The sequence below is a fragment of the Scyliorhinus torazame genome, chromosome 27 (assembly GCF_047496885.1).
Source record: "Scyliorhinus torazame isolate Kashiwa2021f chromosome 27, sScyTor2.1, whole genome shotgun sequence".
Classification (NCBI taxonomy): Eukaryota; Metazoa; Chordata; class Chondrichthyes; order Carcharhiniformes; family Scyliorhinidae; genus Scyliorhinus; species Scyliorhinus torazame.
Genome location: NC_092733.1, coordinates 23,403,686 through 23,423,221, shown reverse-complemented (window position 1 = coordinate 23,423,221; position 19,536 = coordinate 23,403,686). Strand labels below are relative to the sequence as shown.

At 43.5% G+C, this 19,536-nt stretch overlaps 1 protein-coding gene across 5 annotated transcripts in view; it reads right to left on the bottom strand.

Annotated features, from left to right (window-relative positions):
* Positions 1–10,509: 10,509 nt before the first annotated feature.
* LOC140403305 (A-kinase anchor protein 8-like) overlaps positions 10,510–19,536 on the bottom strand; it is a 40,045-nt gene continuing 31,018 nt past the window's right edge. For all 5 annotated transcript variants that reach the window (XM_072491141.1, XM_072491142.1, XM_072491144.1 and 2 more), the window contains 7 exons: positions 19,011–19,062; positions 17,981–18,047; positions 17,031–17,172; positions 14,490–14,595; positions 12,654–12,784; positions 12,010–12,105; positions 10,510–11,179 (listed from right to left, as the gene is read on the bottom strand). In XM_072491141.1, coding sequence (XP_072347242.1) covers positions 10,775–11,179; positions 12,010–12,105; positions 12,654–12,784; positions 14,490–14,595; positions 17,031–17,172; positions 17,981–18,047; positions 19,011–19,062 — 999 coding nt within the window. In that variant the 3' untranslated portion in view covers positions 10,510–10,774. The remainder of the gene's footprint in view (positions 11,180–12,009; positions 12,106–12,653; positions 12,785–14,489; positions 14,596–17,030; positions 17,173–17,980; positions 18,048–19,010; positions 19,063–19,536) is intronic.

The window sequence follows — 19,536 nt, the reverse complement described above, 5'->3', positions numbered from 1 at the left end:
ATCGAGGGCCGAAGGGCCTGTACTGCGCTGTAATGTTCTATGTTCTAATCTGGATGTCTGTCATTGCCTGTCTTTACCTCATTATGTGCACGAGTGCATACTATGACATCACTCACACACATTCACTCACTCACTCTCTCACACACATTCACTCTCTCTCACAGACATTCACTCACTCTCTCTCACACATTCACTCACTCACACATTCACTCACTCTCTCACACATTCACTCACTCTCTCTCATACATATTCACTCACTCTCCCTCACACACATTCATTCACTCACACATTCACTCACTCACACATTCACTCACTCTCTCTCTCACACACATTCACTCACTCACACATTCACTCACTCTCAGACACATTCACTCACTCTCAGACACATTCACTCTCTCTCTCGCAGGAATTCACTCACTCCCTCACACACATTCACTCACTCACTCACACATTCACTCACTCTCTCACACATTCACTCACTCACTCACACATTCACTCACTCTCTCTCTCACACACATTCACTCACTCACACATTCACTCACACTCTCTCACACATTCACTCACTCTCTCACACATTCACTCACTCACTCTCTCACACATTCACTCACTCACTCACACATTCACTCACTCTCTCTCTCACACACATTCACTCACTCACACATTCACTCACTCACTCTCTCACACATTCACTCACTCACTCTCTCACACATTCACTCACTCTCTCACACATTCACTCACTCTCTCACACACATTCACTCACTCACTCACATTCACTCACTCTCTCTCTCACACACATTCACTCACTCACACATTCACTCACTCACTCTCTCACACATTCACTCACTCTCTCTCACACATTCACTCACTCACACATTCACTCACTCACTCACTCTCACACACATTCTCTCTCTCACAGGAATTCACTCACTCCCTCACACACATTCACTCACTCACACATTCACTCACTCTCTCACACATTCACTCACTCTCTCTCACACATTCACTCACTCACACATTCACTCACTCACTCACTCTCACACACATTCTCTCTCTCACAGGAATTCACTCACTCCCTCACACACATTCACTCACTCACACATTCACTCACTCTCTCACACATTCACTCACTCTCTCACACATTCACTCACTCTCTCTCACACATTCACTCACTCACACATTCACTCACTCTCTCTCTCTCACACACATTCACTCACTCACACATTCACTCACTCACTCTCTCACACATTCACTCACTCTCTCACACATTCACTCACTCTCTCACACATTCACTCACTCTCTCTCACATTCACTCACTCTCTCTCACACATTCACTCACTCACACATTCACTCACTCACTCACTCACTCTCACACACATTCACTCTCTCTCTCACAGGAATTCACTCACTCCCTCACACACATTCACTCACTCATACATTCACTCACTCTCTCACACATTCACTCACTCTCTCACACATTCACTCTCTCTCTCTCACACACATTCATTCACTCACTCCCTCTCTCACACACACATTAACTCACTTTTAAAAAATTCCAATTAAGGGGCAATTTAGTGTGGCCAATCCACCTATCCTGCACATCTTTCGGTTGTGGGGATGAGACCCAGGCAGACACGGGGAGAATGTGCAAACTCCACACGGGCAGTGACCTGGGGCCGGGATTGAACCCGGGTCCTCGGCGCCGTGAGGCAGCAGTGCTACCCATTGTGCCATCGTGCCTCCACAGAGCAATTAAGCTGAATAATCAAAACAATTCAAAAATGAAAAGCAAATTTATATATTTTGCACCTAATAATAGGGCAAGTTGAGGATGTTTTACAATTTCAACTCTAGCTGTGAGGGAGCAAAGAGGTGTTAAAAATTTAAGTCGCTCTCCGGTAATGTTCACTTGCAGTACTAGTGCACACCCTTTATAAATAGAATCCCTACAGTGCAGAAAGAGGCCATTTGGCCCATCGAGTCTGCACCGATCCCCCAATTGAAATTGAAGAAATAATGGAGGGGTTGGAGGGCATGCAATCTGGCAAAGGCTCCGGGGCCGGACGGCTACCCGGTGGAATTCTATAAGAAGTTTTCGGAGATATTGAGCCCACTGCTGGTGAGGGCATTTAATGAAGCAAGAGAGAAGGGAGTCCTCCCCCCAAAAATGTCGCAGGCCTTGATTTCATTGATCCTGAAACGGGAGAAGGATCCGGAGCAATGTGGGTCATACAGGCCAATTTCTCTACTGAATGTGGATGCCAAACTGCTGGCTAAGATACTGGCCACAAGGATAGAGGACTGTGTCCCGGGGGTGATAGCGGAAGACCAGACAGGGTTTGTAAAGGGCAGGCAACTCACGGCCAATATAACAAAATGTTATTATGATGGGAGCACTGATAACAGCACCTCTCTCGTTCTAGCTGTCCCGATACTCCGCAAGTCCGGTGGTGGTGGCGGCTCTGAGAATCTGGGGGCAGTGGAGGAGATACGAGAGAGTGGAGGGAGCATCGGTTTGGACCCCTAGGGGGATGGGGGATCTATTTATAGATGGAAGCTTGAAAGCCTTGGGGGTTAAATTTGAATTGCCAGCAGGGAATGGGGTTAGGTATCTGCAGGTACGAGACTTTTTGAGAAGGCAGGTCCCAGCCTTCCCGCTGCTGCAGCCATGGGGCATACAGGACAGAGTATTCTCCAGTACATGGGTGGGAGAGGGGTAGGTATCAGACATCTACCAAGAACCTATGGAATCGGAGGAAACTCCGGTGAAGGAGCTAAAGGGGGGGGGAGAGATAGAGGCGGGTCTGTGGGCGGATGCCCTAAGCAGGATTAACACATCCTCATCATGTGCCAGGCTTAGCCTGATACAATTCAAGGTATCCACCGGGCACACATGACGGTGGCCTGGATGAAGAAGTTTTTCGAGGTAGAGGACAGGTGCGCGGGCAGTCCAGCAAATCACGTCCACATGTTTTGGGCATGCCCAAAGCTTAGAGGGTGTTGGCAGGGTTTCGCTAAGGCGATGTCCACAGTACTCAAAACATGGGTGGTGCCGAGTCCGGAGGTGGTGACCTTTGGAGTGTCGGAAGAGCCAGGAGTTCAGGGGATCAAAGGGGCTGACGTTTTGGCCGTTGCCTCCCTGGTAGCCCGGAGACAAATCTTATTCATGTGGAGGGATTTGAAAGCCTCCGAGTGCAGAGGTCTGGGTCAGCGACATGGCTGGTTTTCTTAGTTGCGAGAAAATAAAGTTCGCATTAAGAGGGTCAATGCTAGGGTTCACCCGGAGGTGGCAGCCGTTCGTCGACTTTCTCGGGGAAAATTAAAATGTCAGCAGAAGCAGAATTCAAAAAAGTGGAGCAGGGTGGAAATGTTTATTGTGCCATGTTTATGTCGCTGTTATTGTTATTATTATAAAAAAATTGCAAATACCCTAAGAAAAATATATATATTTTTAAAAAAAGAGTCTGCACCGACCCTCCAAAAGAGCACCCTATCTAGGCCACCCTATCCCTGTAACTCCTTAACCCCATCTAACCTGCACATCTTTGGACACTAAGGGGCAATTTTAGCATGGCCAATCCACCCAACCTGCACAAGTTTGTATACAGTAAAATAGTTCAGGTCTTCATCAAAATACACAGCAGGTTTGACAGCACCTGTAGAGAGAGAGAAAGCATTTAATATTTCAGATCGATAACCTTTCACCAGACCGGCGAATGGCCCCACAATTCACAGTATTTTGCTTTTGTCAAAGTACATAACGGGGAGGGCTTTAGTGTTTAAAATGTTTCTAATCGAGACAAGTCACTCACCATGTGGATTTTAATTTTTAGTACTGATGAACAAAATTGAAAAATGAATTATATAGCATACTGATACAGTCGTGTAACGTTATTGTCGCATGGCCTGATTTATTACAAGAACACTTGGAGCTAAAGCTATAAACAATTTATTAACATTAATTGTGGGTAAACTACATACAAGACAACAGATGAATAACAGTAAAATCAGCACAAGCAACTTCTCTCTTCAGCTTCCTCCAGCCAGTCTGAGGTCAGCTGATTTTAACATTCACTTATGTACTAGTGAGATTCCTCGGGGTCAATCGGTGAATTACAACACAACCATAATATCACTATATCCTCTTTCCTTTGAAAGAATAAATTGATACATCATCAGTATGTGATATCATGAGCCTATGCGTCGAACAGTATTAATCTTTTTTTTTTTAACTGGTTTAACAAATATATATATTTTTAATATATATATATACACACACACCACACACACACACACAGCAAGAAAAGTATGTACAAATAATCCAAATCTACAAATTGAGTCGATCAGGTTTTCTACTGACTCTTTTTGCTTTTCTCAAAGTTTGACCTTGCTGCTTAGAACTTGTAGATTCAATGCTCGACATGACATTCTCATGCTCAGGAACTGCTGAACTATCTAACACTGCAGCTTGCGTTGATCCTGACGTAGATTCGTCATCCATCACGGTGTTGTGACCGTCTTCTCTGGTTTTCATGTCTGTACATCGTAGGTACGAGGTGCTATTTCTTCAAGTAAAATGGCTTTTCTCGACCAATTTCCTGAATCTTCTACCCTGACAATGTCATCACTACTGAGGTGGTAGAGTTCTAGACACTCTATCGTATGACTGCTTTTGTTTCGCTTTAATGTTTTGCAATACCACTGCATTCTCTTCCTTTGCCAAGTATGGAATTGTGGTACTCAACCTTCTATTCAGGAGTAACTCTGCTGGCGACCTATCATGTGACAATGGTGACGTTCTGTAACTCAATAGTGCGAGATATGGATTAGATTGGCTGTCCATTGCTTTCTTCAACAATTGCTTAATAATATGTACATATTTTTCGGCTTTTCCATTGGCTTGAGGGTACAACAGACTCGAGTGACGTGATTGAAATCATACGCGACTTCTTGGATCTCACATAGTTTCGCATCAGATGCTGGTGTGGAAACATGATTGACATGCAGATCTACATCCTCAGCAATCTCACCACCACTATTTTGCATCGGTGCTCTCGATAATGCATCTGCTAAGAACAAATGTTTGCCTGGCATGTAGATGAGATTGCAGTCATAGCATTGTAACTTCATCATCAACCTCTGAATGCGCGAAGACTTGTTGAGATTTGTTTTGATGATGTTAACCAAAGGACGATGATGCTGTCTCAACTGTGAAAGTTGGAAGCCCATTGGCTTAGCCATGGAATTTCTCCAAGCCTACAACTAAACCCAGGCATTCTTTTTCGATTTGAGCGTACCTCTGCTCTGTTGTCATCATGGATCGTGATACATATGCGACTGGTTTCCAATCGTCATGCTCGAGTTGCATAAGAACTGCTCCCAGACCATCTTTGGACCCGTCTGTTGACACTTTAATCTGCTTAGATGGGTCAAAAAATGAGAGAACTGGCATGGTGGTTAGTATAGTCTTGAGCTTCTTCCACTCTTTGAGTCCAAGTGAAATCCGTTGTCTTGTGCAGATCACGTAGATGTGTTGTTTTTGCTGACAGGTTTGGAATGAATTTCCCTACAAAACTGATCATACCCGTCATTCTTAAGATGGCTTTCTCGTCGTGTGGTTTTGGCATGTTGAGAATTGCTTGGCTTTTGTTCTGGTCAGGTTCAATGCCATGCGATGAGAGCTTGTCACCTGGGAACGTGACCTCAGTCACTCCAAATTGCTTGTTGAGCTTCAGCCCATTTCTCCTGAGGCTCGTTTAGAACTTAAAACCTCGTATTGTGCTTTTCTATGGTTGAGCCCCAAACGATGCTACCATCCATGTACACACGTACACCTTTGATGATGTGGGGCTGGTTTAGCACACTGGGCTAAATAGCTGGCTTTTAAATCAGATCAAGGCAGGCCAGCAGCACGGTTCAATTCCCGTACCAGCCTCCCCGCACAGGCGCTGGAATGTGGCGACTAGGGGCTTTTCACAGTAACTTCATTTGAAGCCTACTTGCGACAATAAGCGATTTTCATTCATTTCATTTCATGTGCTCCATGGCAATGTGAAAAATTTCTGATGCCGAAATTATGCCAAACAGCACTCTCGTAAAGCAGTACCGTCCAAATGGCATATTAAAAGTGCAGCATTTTGTACTTTGTTCCTCTAGCTTTAGTTGGCAGGAACCCGGAGATGCGTCAAGTTTCATAAAGAATTGTGCACCAGCCATCTCAGATGGGATTTCCTTATGCTTTAATATTTGGTAATGTTCTCTTTTGATATTCTTGTTAAGATCTTTAGGATCCATGCATATGCGAATATCGGCATTCTTTTTCTTTACACAAACTATCGAGTGTACCCAGTTGGTAGGTTATTCTATCTTTCCGATTACTTTTAATTTTGTTTGAGGCGATCCCAAAGAGGTGCAGTTACTGTTCTTGGTGCCTGTATCAGAGGTTTTGCATCCTCTAAGTTGTATCTTGTAGGTGACTGGTAGTGTACCAAAACCTGTGAACACATCACCGACTTTGCCGATAATGTTCTCAGAATTGTCAGTGTTGATCCAATCCGTTGTGGATTCTATATACCAACTGCACTAGACCCAATTCTTCACAGGACCGATCACCTAATAATGAATCCTAGTCCTCGGATACAATATAGAATAGGACGGAATAAAATGTGTTCTTCACCACCACACTTGGATCACAAGTGCCATAACATTTAATGCTTGAACCATTATAACCTCGGAGAGATATTTGGTGATTTCTTCTAATTGGTTAAATTTTTAGATTTTTAAAATTAGCCGTGCTGATTACAATGTATTTGGCACCAGTGTCTAAACAATCGGACCACTGTACCGTTCACTGGCTTTGGCTCCAGTGTCTAAACAATCGGACCACTGTACCGTTCACTTCAAGTGGTCGCAGCCATTTATCCTCCAACGGGCAGCACGGTGGTGCAGTGGGTTAGCACTGCGGCCTCACGGCGCTGAGGTCCCAGGTTCGATCCCGGCTCTGGGTCACCGTCCGTGTGGAGTTTGCACATTCTCACCGTGTTTGCGTGGGTTTCGCCTCCACAACCCAAAAATGTGCAAGCTGTATTGGCTATGCTAAATTGCCCCTTAATTGGCAAAAATGAATTAAGTATTACATTGCATTTTTTTTTAAACTTGCTAGAGAATTTTTTTATGTCTCCAAAAAATTATTCTTCTTCTAATAATCTTTATTATTGTCACAAGTACGATGTAGGTACCCCCCAAAAAAATTACATTTCATGCACGGTAGCCTTGTGGGTAGCATAATTGCTTCACAGCTCCAGGGTCCCCGGTTCGATTCCGGCTTGGGTCACTGTCTGTGCGGAGTCTGCACGTCCTCCCAGTGTGTGCGTGGGTTTCCTCCCACAGTCCAAAGATGTGCAGGTTAGGTGGATTGGCCATGATAAATTGCCCTTTGTGTCCAAAATTGCCCCGTGTTGGGTGGGGTTACTGGGTTATGGGGATAGTGTGGAGGTGTTGACCTTGGGTAGGGTGCTCTTTCCAAGAGCCGGTGCAGACTCAATGGGCCGAATGGCCTCCTTCTGCACTGTAAATTCTATGATCTACGATCACTGGAGACTGTCTCTTCCATTGTGCTGGGGTTGAGTTTAGAGTAACAATTCTGAACAAAGTAATTTTTTCCTTTGCATCTAGAACAAAACTTGCCATACGCTGGACACTGCCTTAATTTGTGCTTTTGACCATGTCTTTTACACATAAATACTCTGTCCTGATCTTTAACCCGTTTGTTGGTGTGTGAAGAGCTGCAGGAACTTTCCCACCTCTTTTCAGAGATTTCCTGCCTTCCTCCAAGAAGATGTCACCATTACGGAGAAACATTTGAGGATGCTGTGCTGCTAGCTCGTGAGCTTGACAAATCTTGTTTGATCCAAAAGCAGCTCCGATTCCCTCAGCTTATTTTCATTCACACTAAATACAATCTGGTCCCGAGTTATGGAAGATTGATTCCACCATAGAAGAATTACTGGCTTTAGCTTTTAGCTTTAAATAAGTGATGAAATGATCTGTACTCTCCTGTCTTCTGTAAATGTGATCTAAACACATAGCATTCATCAATTTCATTCTTTCTGGGCCTGCAACGGGCATCAAATCTTCAAATTACTTTGCTAAAATCTTTATTATTTGCAAATTTAAACCTATTAAATATAGCAATTGCTTCAGGCATTGCCGTTGTTAGGAGCATCGCTACCTTAAGCAAATCTGATTGACCTTCTACATTTACTGCAGTAAGAAACAGACTATATTGTGGTTTAAAACCTTGGCATTTGCTGTCCACAATACCATGCAAGCGGAGACTCTTTGGTGGCTTCAATGACTCCATGCTATTAATTTTGCAGTCTGCAATATCTTCAAATCTCTGTGGCAGGCTTTCTCAGTGTTTAATACCATCCAACCCTGGTACCATGTAATGTTCTTGTCAGATGGCCTGATTTATTGCAAGAATACTTGTAGTTAAAGCTATAAACCATTTATTAACATTAATTGTGGGTAAACTATATACACATGACAATAGATGAACAGTAAAATCATGCACAAGCAACCTCTCCAGCTTCCTCCAACCAGTCTGAGGTCAGCTGACTTTAACATTCACTTGTATGCTATGATGTGGAGATGGCAGCATTGGAATGGGGTGGGCACAGTAAGAGATTCTACACCACATTAAAGTCCAACGTGTTTATTTGGAATCACGAGCTTTTGGAGCATAGCTCCTTCCTCAGAGGAACGGCGCTGGGCTGGGGGGCAAGGGGAGCGACGGGAGCTGCGCCAGCAGGGGTGGGGGGGCAAGAGGAGCTGGAGCAGCAGCGCAAGCCAGGGCGAGCAGAGTGAGAGGAGCAGTGCCAGCAGATGGGAGACTCCAAGGCATGAAGAAAAATTACATTACCTTTTAAACGTGACGTCACTGACAGGCAGATGATTGTTGGACGATGCTGGTTTGTTCGTCCCTGTCCGACAGCAAAGCCTGGTCTCCACTCGTCTCAGATTTCCCTACCACTGGGCCAAGACCTCGCTCTGCTGGGACCTTGTGGTGGTTGATGTGTAACAACCACCCCATGTTAAAAGAATCCATGCACAACAGGCATTTTCCACCCCACCCACCCAAATGAATTTTGGGAGCTGAAACATCAGGACCCTTATGGAAACCCCAACAGCTGAATACTGCACCGCCCGGGACCTCCGGCACCACAGCAACAACATCACCGCCCTGAACGAGACAGGATTGGCAGAATAACAGCTTAATATCACACATGATTGGAAGGTTGTGCATGATCCAGTGTGCTTCGTCCTTTTACTTCAGTCTTTAGTTCTCATCAGCCATCTCAGCGCAGGAAAAGGATCAATCAAATTTGGGGCCTTCCTGGTCTACATGGCCAAATCCCAGTGCATTTTACTTTGGTGACCTGAGAAATTCAGGATCTTAGGCTGTATGGTTTTGAAGTGTGAATTCCTGTAAATTTATATGCTTTTGTTTTATTCATTGTTTTTGTGTCTTTCTCCTTGCCCCCATTTAGCGGAACTTTTCCCTGGACACGTATATGAAAAGCAGCCACTTGGATAATGTGCAGATCTACGGATCTGCATTTTGGCTTAGAATATCAACAAACAATAAAAATGACAGGAAAGAAAATGTCAAATGGAAGTCCACGGGGGGGGGGGGGGGGGGGGGGGGGGGGGGGGGAGAGAAAAGAGGTTTAAATGCTTGCATCTCAATTCAAGATGTGACTTTTGGTGAGAAACAAAGCTACAAGAAAGCTGATTAAATATGAAAACCCCTTACACCCAAGTCAAGAATGTTTCCCCATAAGAATGGTTTCCAATATCAGATGGACAGATTGGAATTCAATTCAATCAGAACTATGTAAAATTCTTGGAGAACGTCACAGGTGCACATTGAAAGGCTGTTTCCCCTGGTTGGGTTGTCCAGATTTAGGGGTCATAGTCTCAGGATCTTGCAAAAATCAAGTGTTATCAAGGTATGGTATAAAGGACAGGCGATAGAATAGCCAATTCCACCCCCCCCCCCCCCCCCCCCCCCAATTAAGGAGCATTTTTAAAAAAAAATTTAAAGTGCCCAATTCTTTTTCAATACTGTTATTTCTCCAATTTTTCTTACCACCTCTTCCCTTTATCACCTCGTATCTGATCACCCTGACCTCCATTTAAATCACAAGCTTCTTTCCTCTGCCTGCCCCAGTTTTCCACCCATCAGATGTTGCCATGTACAAATTTCCTGATTCTAAATGAATTGGTCAACTTGAAACATTAAAATGTAACTTTGCCCCTTCACCACATATGATGCCGACCTGCCAAGTGGTTCCGGTATTTTCTGTTCTTAAAACCTGGAGTGGCTTGATTTACAAAGCCAGAAAGCTTCACAGCTTACAATTGCAAAGACCAAAACACTCCTTTCGTACACGACTAGACCTGAAGAAGATTGCTAGACACGATCAACAGATTGCCCCATTAGTCCACTTATAGAAAGAATGTTTATTGTAAAATGTTTCACACAAAGGTTCAGGAGAGATTATGGTCTACATCATTGTGAAAAGCCATTCAGCACAGTACATAGGGAGCATTTACTAGACGCATGAAACAATCAGCTGGAACTCAAGTACAGCAATAACACAAATCTACTAGCAAGTCAAACAATGAGAAACGTTAAAACTACTATAAGCTTTAGAGAATGACTGGGGAACATAATCATTTATCCACATCTTTTCAGGAAATCACACTAAAGTTACTCTAACTCTGTGTCAAATGGTAACGCGTCATCCTCTCCTTCCAGAATCTTATCTTCATCAGCTTCAAATGGCTCTTCAGGGTCTTTGCTTTCATTTGCATCATCCTCTCCTCCCAAGTCTTCCATCTCAGCTTCAGGCTCTGCCTCCATTTCTTCATCCACCGCGGCATTAGCCACTTCCTCAGATTTATCTATTGCTTCTTCGCCATCATCACCCCCAGCACCTTCTTCACCGTCACCGCCTTCACCATCACCGCCTTCACCTTCTTCACCACCTTCTCCCTCTTTCTTCTCTCCATCATTGGTGCTATCGTTGAGCCCATCACCCTCACCATCACCTTCCTGCATGCCAGCCTCCTCTTCATCCTTGTCATCTGGATCGTCGGTGAATGGTTTTTCACCCTGCGGAGTAAAGAATTTTAACAAGCAGCATTAAGTATGGGCGAAGGATATGATGAGATGTAACTCAGCAGTTAGGGCAACGCTTATTTTGCCTTTTTATACAAGAGCTTGACTTTAACCCTGCTGTTATCAAGGAACAGTGTGTGCAATTCCTGGCACAAATCCACACTCTAACATCAACCAGAGTTCGTGGTCAACAGACTCTTTCAGAACTGGTCTCATCCACATTTGAGCCAAAGACACCTTACTGCGAAGATTTACAATTTTAAGTTAAATTTGTTTCCACAACCCACTGAGTGTGGTTCCAGAACCAAAAGCTCGCTATAAGTTTTTTTTATTTTAAAAATAAATTTAGACTATCTAATTCTTTTTTTCCAATTAAGGGGCAATTTAGCATGGCCAATCCACCCATCCTGCACATCTTTGGGTTGTGGGGGTGAGACCCACGCAGACACAGGGAGAATGTGCAAACTCCACACAGACAGTGACCCAGGGCTGGGATTTGAACCCGGGTCCTCAGCGCCGCAGTCCCAGTGCTAACCACTGCGCCACATGCTGCCCCCAGCTGGCTATAAGTTGACCACAAATGGGGTAATCTGGAGCAGAGGAAACAAAAGAAAGAGTTATCTCTGAAAAGAGTACACTGACGCACAAGGAAAGGCTGCACAGAGTTACGAGCTGTAGCACATTATTTGTACAATTCAAGGCGCTTGGCTTCACATCAATCCTGGGCTCAACAGGCATTGAAAAGTGCACTTTTTCTTGGCGCCAACATTCATGACCAAACACAACAAAGTACCTTAAAGGAAAACAACATATTGCATCCTTACCTTGACATATTTCTCTAGCATTGTTGCAATATTGCTGTTATTCAGGATGCTCTTAGCAATAACTAGACTACCCTTTTTGGCTCTCTCGATAGCTGCCTGGTAAAGGGAAGGAACAGAAGCACATTAACACCAAGTGCGGTTTCATGGATTATGAGTTCAATATCTTAAACATAAGAATCAAATCTATATTTATCCAGGATCATTTTTAAAGTTTAAGCATCCACATCAAAAACGTACGACAGAAGTACAAATGTGCTTCATTGAGTAAAGGGAGAAGGCAATCCCATGTCACAAGAGCATCCATAACCTACACGGTGATTTACCACTGTCCGGTTATCTCAACGTCACATCTGGCATCCCTCCCACCGCCACCATTCCCCACCCTCCCTTACTGATCACAGCATGGGACGTGGGGATGGTGCAGATGGCCAGAAAGGTGGGGAAAAGGATGGCCAGGGAGATGAGAAACAGAAGGTGGCATACAAAGAATGGGTGGGGATGACGTTCGAAGAATGAATATGACACAAGGGGAATTATACAGGGAGGATATTTGAAGTATCATTGCAAATACTCTGCTGGAATGTACACTAGTTTATTTTATATATGCCGAGATGTTACTGTTTTGAAGCAATTCCATTACTTACTTTACGGTTTCGGTTGTGGTCAGCTGACCTCAAGTGCTGTGCAATGAAGCCAGCCTGCATAGGGATGAACATCTCACAAGCCATACAATGAGCTGCCTCCACCTTTTTCATGCATTGCTCCATACCAATACCTACAGCAGAATGAATGGCCCATGTTAGAGAAACAAAATTAAACAGAATTTCTGCAGGCATAAATTCAAAAGTTAAAATAGAAGAAACTCTCTAGCCAAAAGCAACCTTACTGCGACCGCTCTACAAAATCACCTGACCCACAATAACCTTTAGTTGGTCCAGCTTCTGTAGTTTCCCTGCAAACGTTATACATAATCAAAGCTTAATTCACAGCAGCGGGCATAGAGTTTTAAAAAATTAAGAACTTTAGAGTACCCAATTATTTTTTTTCCAATTAAGGGGCAATTTAGCGTGCCCAATCCATCTACCCTGCACATCTTTGGGTTGTGGGAGTGAAACCCACGCAGACACGGGGAGAATGTGCAAACTCCACACGGACAGTGACCATGGGCTGGGATTCGAACCTGCGTCCTCAGCGCCGTAGGCAGCAATGCTAACCACTGTGCCACCGTGCTGCCCACTCGGGCAAAGAGTTAATGCCTCTCCTCCAGGCAAAGCATGATCAATAGGAGGAGGCTATTCAGCTTGTGCTGAATCAATGTGATCATCTTCTACTCCAACTCCATCTTCCTGTGCTAACAACTGGACTACAGTACTAACTATTCTACAATGCAGTTATAAAAATAAGCCATCCTCACATTATACAATGACATGACCTATGAAAAGGCAAGGTGACGACATCAGGCCTAATGATCACACTTTTGGTGCACACCTCCCACAACAATAGTAATGTTAGCTCCTTTAGGTCAACTGCTGTACCCAACAGGGCAAACCAATCAGCTCTAAGCCATCATCATCATCATCTATGATGCATCACTCCACATTCCAGCTTTCTCGCCCATCAATATCCCCATCCTTCAAAAGACACTTAAAACAATGAAGAACAAGACAAATCCAGCTTATTTAAATATAATACAGGGAAAGAAATCTGCACAGCATTAACAATTCTCTCCACACCAATACTTCATAATGACAAAATGGCACTAAGTGGTAAAGCACATTCCCAAATTCACAAATGATTAATTTGACCTGCTTTACATTATTTCACTGATCTTCATGCTTGCAGTCAATAATTTTGAGTTGAATACAAGTTAATAAGAACTAGGGGCAAGAGTCGGCAATTAAGCCCCTCGAGCCTGCTCCACCATGATCATAGCTGATGGCCTCAACTCCACTTTCCTGCCCGTTCTCCATAACTCTTCAACCCATTAGGGGCTGGTTTAGCACACGGAGTTAAATCGCTGGCTTAAAATTAAAGCAGACCCAGGCAGGCCAGCAGCACAGTTCAATTCCCGTACCAGCCTTCCCGAACAGGCGCCGGAATCTGGCGACTAGGGGCTTTTCACAGTAACTTCATTTGAAGCCTACTTGTGACAATAAACTATTTTCATTTCATTAATAATTAAATGATCAAGATAAGGAGCATCAATCCTGTAGAATGCCCTTTTTTTTTTAAATCAGGCAATATCTGGGTTGAGATAGGATAATATTCTCTTTCCCTCTGTTCAACATCTGAAAAGCTGTGTGTGCATTATGTTTCATTTTCCACCTTCTCAGACTTCCTACATAATTTCAGAAATAAAGTATTAAAGCGAATTGCAACATTTATTTTAGAGTTAAAGGTTTACCCCAGTTGCCTACAGAAGACATTCCTTTACAACTGAATACGAATGGACATGAATCAGTCTCAAGTTTCTGACATACCCTGGAGTACATCGTGTTGCTGCATCAGCTGCTTTTTCAGAATAGTTTCATCTCCGATCTGCTCCCGGCGTTTCTGTGTTTTCTTGTTCTTGTTCGAGATGTATTCCTGAAACAATATTCAGAGAGATCATTACAGCAGATAATCAGCCTAGCTCCCCAATTACGCCATGCTTAATTGAATTAGTGATGTGTTCAGACCAGATAGTTCACAGGTACGACCGTGGGTCTGGACTGATCATAGTCACAACTGACCAGAGTCAAAATTCATATTTCTGCTGCGTAACTAATCCAGCTAACAGCATGCATATGCAAACTGGATTATGCTCAAGTGTAAGCCCATTAAAATTACACCACAAACAACATTGGTCAGGTACCAAAGGACTGCCAACCATCGATGGAACCAACTGTACTTCATTGCATTCAAGAAAGCCGGCTTAAGGATTAGTGTTTATCCTTTATCATGAACACCAGCATACTGACGGCAAAGCATGAATGCGCTTAACTTTAAAAGGTGAAGCTATACAGCTGCCAAACACCTAGTCAAATTTCTCCTGCTCTGGAGGGAAGTTGTGTCGAGCCAACAGCTTAAACCAATGTATCACCAGCTATTCATGCAGGCCAAAAGGTTACACTTGGTCAGAGCATGGTTGATCAGCTAGGGGGGAAATTAATGAGGTTAACAGTAAACTGGAGATGAAAACAAAACAGTAAAGCAACAAGACTAACAGGCATCTAGAGGAACAATGAGATGCAATTTGCCAGTAACAAGATTAGGTGTCTAGAGACACTGAGGTGCAAATGATCATATCTGAAACATTGTTTACCAAAGATCAGTGAGGCTATATAAATGATAATTTCTAACGGCAAGAAATTTGAGACATGTAGACAGGTGAATCCACAGGGTGGGATATCAAGGAGACTGAACACTACAACTGTGAACACAGTCATTGGGGAAGCAGGCTAGTTTCCAATCCAACAGTTCCATCTATGATCCAAGCCTCAGAGGCCTGTTCCATTTAGAGCCATGGCAGATATACTTCTCTAAAAGACACCATTTTGTGCCTTCGTTGAACCAGAAAGAGACATTCCCAGATTCAGTCACCTAAGCAGCAGGGTGGTAACTATAAATTGGACTGACCCGAAATATTCCGAAAATTGGACATTGCTTGGGAAAAGGGATGTTTCCATAGAATCCCTACAGTGGAGGTCATTCAGCCTATCGAGTCTGCACCAGCCCTCTGAATGAGCATTCTACCTAGGCCCACTCACCCGCCCTATCCCCATAATCCAAGCCAATCCTAACCTGCCCATCTGGAGTGTGGGAGGAAACCGGAGCACCCGGAGGAAACCCACGCAGACACAGGGAGAACGTGCAAACTCTGCACAGACAGTGACCCAAAGCTGGAATCGAAGCTAGAACCCTGGTGCTGAGGCAGCAGTGCTAACCACTGTGCTGCCCTGGTGAGCTCAGGGTGTGTGTGTATATTTTGGGAACAAGAGGCAAGTAATTTCAGATAACACTGTTTAATGGTCAATATACTCAAGTGTCAGTGTATATTCATCTTGTGTTATTTTTTTCTTTTCTGTGAATAAATATTCTTTATTAATTGTTTACACAACAACTGGACAGGTTCTTCACTGGATTGTTCCAAATAAATATACACCACTAAGATACAGTGTCTCAAGTTATCCCTTGGGGTTTTGAGACACTCTCGCAGTTATCAGCGGGGTTCTTAATAATAATAAAAGCCACTTTAGGAGATGCATGAAGAAAACCAGAATGAGGAAAAAACAAAGCAACTCGTTACTACACACCATTGGTTGCAATATTAAGAGCATGGTGGCATTTGTTTTTGGTCCATTGGCCAGAGATCATAACATGGAGCTCCCCAGCTAGATTCAAATCAACATTTTCTATACTTTTCATAGATTATCATAGAATTTACAGTGCAGAAGGAGGCCATTCAGCCCATTGAGTCTGCACCGGCTCTTGGAAAGAGCACCCTACCCAAGGTCAACACCTCCACCCTATCCCCATAACCCAGTAACTCCACTCAACACTAAGGGCAATTTTGGACACCAAGGGCAATTTTTATCATGGCCAATCCACCTAACCTGCACATCTTTGGACTGTGGGAGGAAACCGGAGCACCCGGAGGAAACCCACGCACACACGAGGAGGATGTGCAGACTCTGCACAGTGACCCAAGCCAGAATCGAACCTGGGACCCTGGAGCTGTGAAGCAATTGTGCTATCCACAATGCTACCGTGCTGCCCGTAAAGCTGAGCTGAGCTGAGACCAACAAGACTTGGTGTTTTGCTTGAAAATTTATTCACCAATGAAGCAAGTATCCAACATGACAAACCCTAGGCTGCAGTTCGGACATCACGTTTAGGAATGAAGACTTTTTTTAAAAAAATGTAATTAAGGGGCAATTTAGTGTGATCAATCCACCTACCCTGTACATCTTTTGGTTTGAGACCCATGCAGACAGGGGGAGAATGAGGAATGAAGACTTTAAAGGCAGCAATATACATACATCCAAAAAGTCAGCAGTCTGAGTTTTGAGTTTGGTCCCAATGAACTTTAAAGTTTCCTTGTGAAACTTGCTCTTCATGTGAGCAGCAATCTCCTCATCTTCAAATGTACGGAACTTACACACCGAGCAGGCATATGTTATTCTGCAAACAAACCAACCAGGATTAACAGAAGAAAACATCAAGGCTCAAGAAAAGTCATTAAATTATAATACTTCCCTCGATATTAGGTGACCGTTTTAAGTATTTAAATACTCAAATGAAATTACACTGCCAATATCAAGATTCAGAAGTAATTGCACATCTCTTATTTTAAGGCAAGATTACTCTGAAGTAGATGAAGTGTCAAAGCTAAATACCTTGGGATAGTGGCCAAATTCTAAATGCCAAAGGCACTACCAGTCTCTCTTCCAAAATAGATATGAATGCCATGAGGTGGAGCTGCCTCCTCCTCCACAGCATTAAGTGGAACTGTTCTATGACCACAGGAGTCTGCGGACCTGTCAGCTCTTACAAGAAGATGGCATAACCACACTCATCCAATTTATCCTCAGTAGGTCAGCAAGGACAAACACCAGCTGAGAAGGTTTAAAATTTTTTTTTTTTTTTTATAAAGAGTACCCAATTATTTTTCCTTCCAATTAAGGTAAATTTAGTGTGGCCAATCCACCTAGCCTGCATATCTTTGGGTTCTGGGGGTGAAACCCACGCAGATATGGGGCATGTGCAAACTCCACACGGACAGTGACCCGGGTCCTCACCGCTGCACCACCATACCGCCCCGGAAAAGGGTTGTACATCATTTACAATCAACGCCAATCTTTTCCTAAACGCACTACATAGAAACTTAGCTTACAGCATTGCACCCTTTTACATCACGCGGGTTGTAAAATGGACTGACAAGACGTGTTGAATCCTGGCCAAAATACTAAGAAGGAATCAATGATCATACCTCTCTGCGAGACGGTCACGATTCTTCTTAGGTTTGCCAGTCTTCTTCTTCTCTTGCATAGTAGGAACTTTTTAAAATTTAAAGAATGATAAATTGACAATTATAGGTAGGAAAATGGAAGCATGCATTGTACGGATTAGACTATAGCAGATACTATAGATCCAGAAATACATAATTTAAGAATGCTTCTGTTTCTGTATTAAATTTTTGGTGTTATGTTTCTACACCCAAGAGAAACTATAAGCCAAAAATTAAAACGTGCAGTGAAATTATTACATGCTTAGATAACCTTGTATTATTAAATTAACACACAAGCCATGTTGCGTCGGCTGTGAATAGTCTCATTTTGTCTGACAGCAGCATGGAAAGGGATGGAATCTAGTTACGGAACAGTTTGTGGTTTGAGACTGAAGACAATGGTTGTTATTTGCAGCGTTTAACTGAAGGAAATTTCAGCTCTTCCATGACCGGGTGTCGGACACGCAGTTTGACAACACAGGACAAAACCAGGAAAGGTTTTCTTTTGGCAGTGGATGCAGAGAACAGCATGCCCAGCATCATTTATGAACAGGTAGATCCATGGGAGCCTCGAGGCAATAATGCAGAGGGAAGAATGAGAAGCCATTGCAAGGGAGTCCCTTCAGCATCACAGTGGAGCTCTAGCCCTCTTCCCATAGTCCTTACTTGAAATTTGCCATGTGCAGGAATTCCAACCAGTTTTCTCTTGCCTACCCCAGGAACGCCTCTGCCAGGAGGAACTAAGTGAGCACAGATTAGGAATCATACTTAGGATCCAAACATTAAAATGTTGCCAGCTACCAGGAAAGCCCAGATAATTTCAGTCTAGACTCTCATAATCAAAGGGCGAGTGACGGAGAGTGAAGAGCAAGAGAAGAATGTATCAATATTCACACACACAGATAGATGAGCATAATGGTATTCATGCTTGACTCATCTCCATGGAAATCAGACAGTTATGCATCATGTGGAGAGAAATTACTGAAGAAACCAGCATTACAGTCAAACTTACAACGCTTTGGTTTCTTCTCTCCTTTCTCATTTGAATCCTTGTCCTCACCACCCTGAAAAGGATGCAAGCCACAATAAATGTAAAATTTTTAGATCTCAAGTTTATAAAACAAAGCAGTCTTGATTTTGTACCTAAACAGAGGCAGCTAGTAAACAGTGCGCCGTTGCAATTCTTGACCATAGTTATAGGATAGATAAACCTCCAAAACACAAGTGTTCTTCAGCCCCAATCTTAGACGCACTCCCAATTTTGCCAACACAGTTAACAACAGATCCTCTACTTTGGTGTTGCCATAGCTTACCAGCGAAGGCTGGTGGGGGATTCTTCATTCTCTAAGCTTCACCCTGCATCAGTCCTGTTTTAGTTCACAACACCAATTTGCAATGGATGGTATTCAGCTGACAATAGGCTGCCTTTTCCTCACACCATTTCCCATACATAATACATTCAACCCTGGACTGAACATTCAACCCTAGCATGAATTCTTGTCCACAACCATTTAAGGAGTCTAAGGTAGATGGTGGAA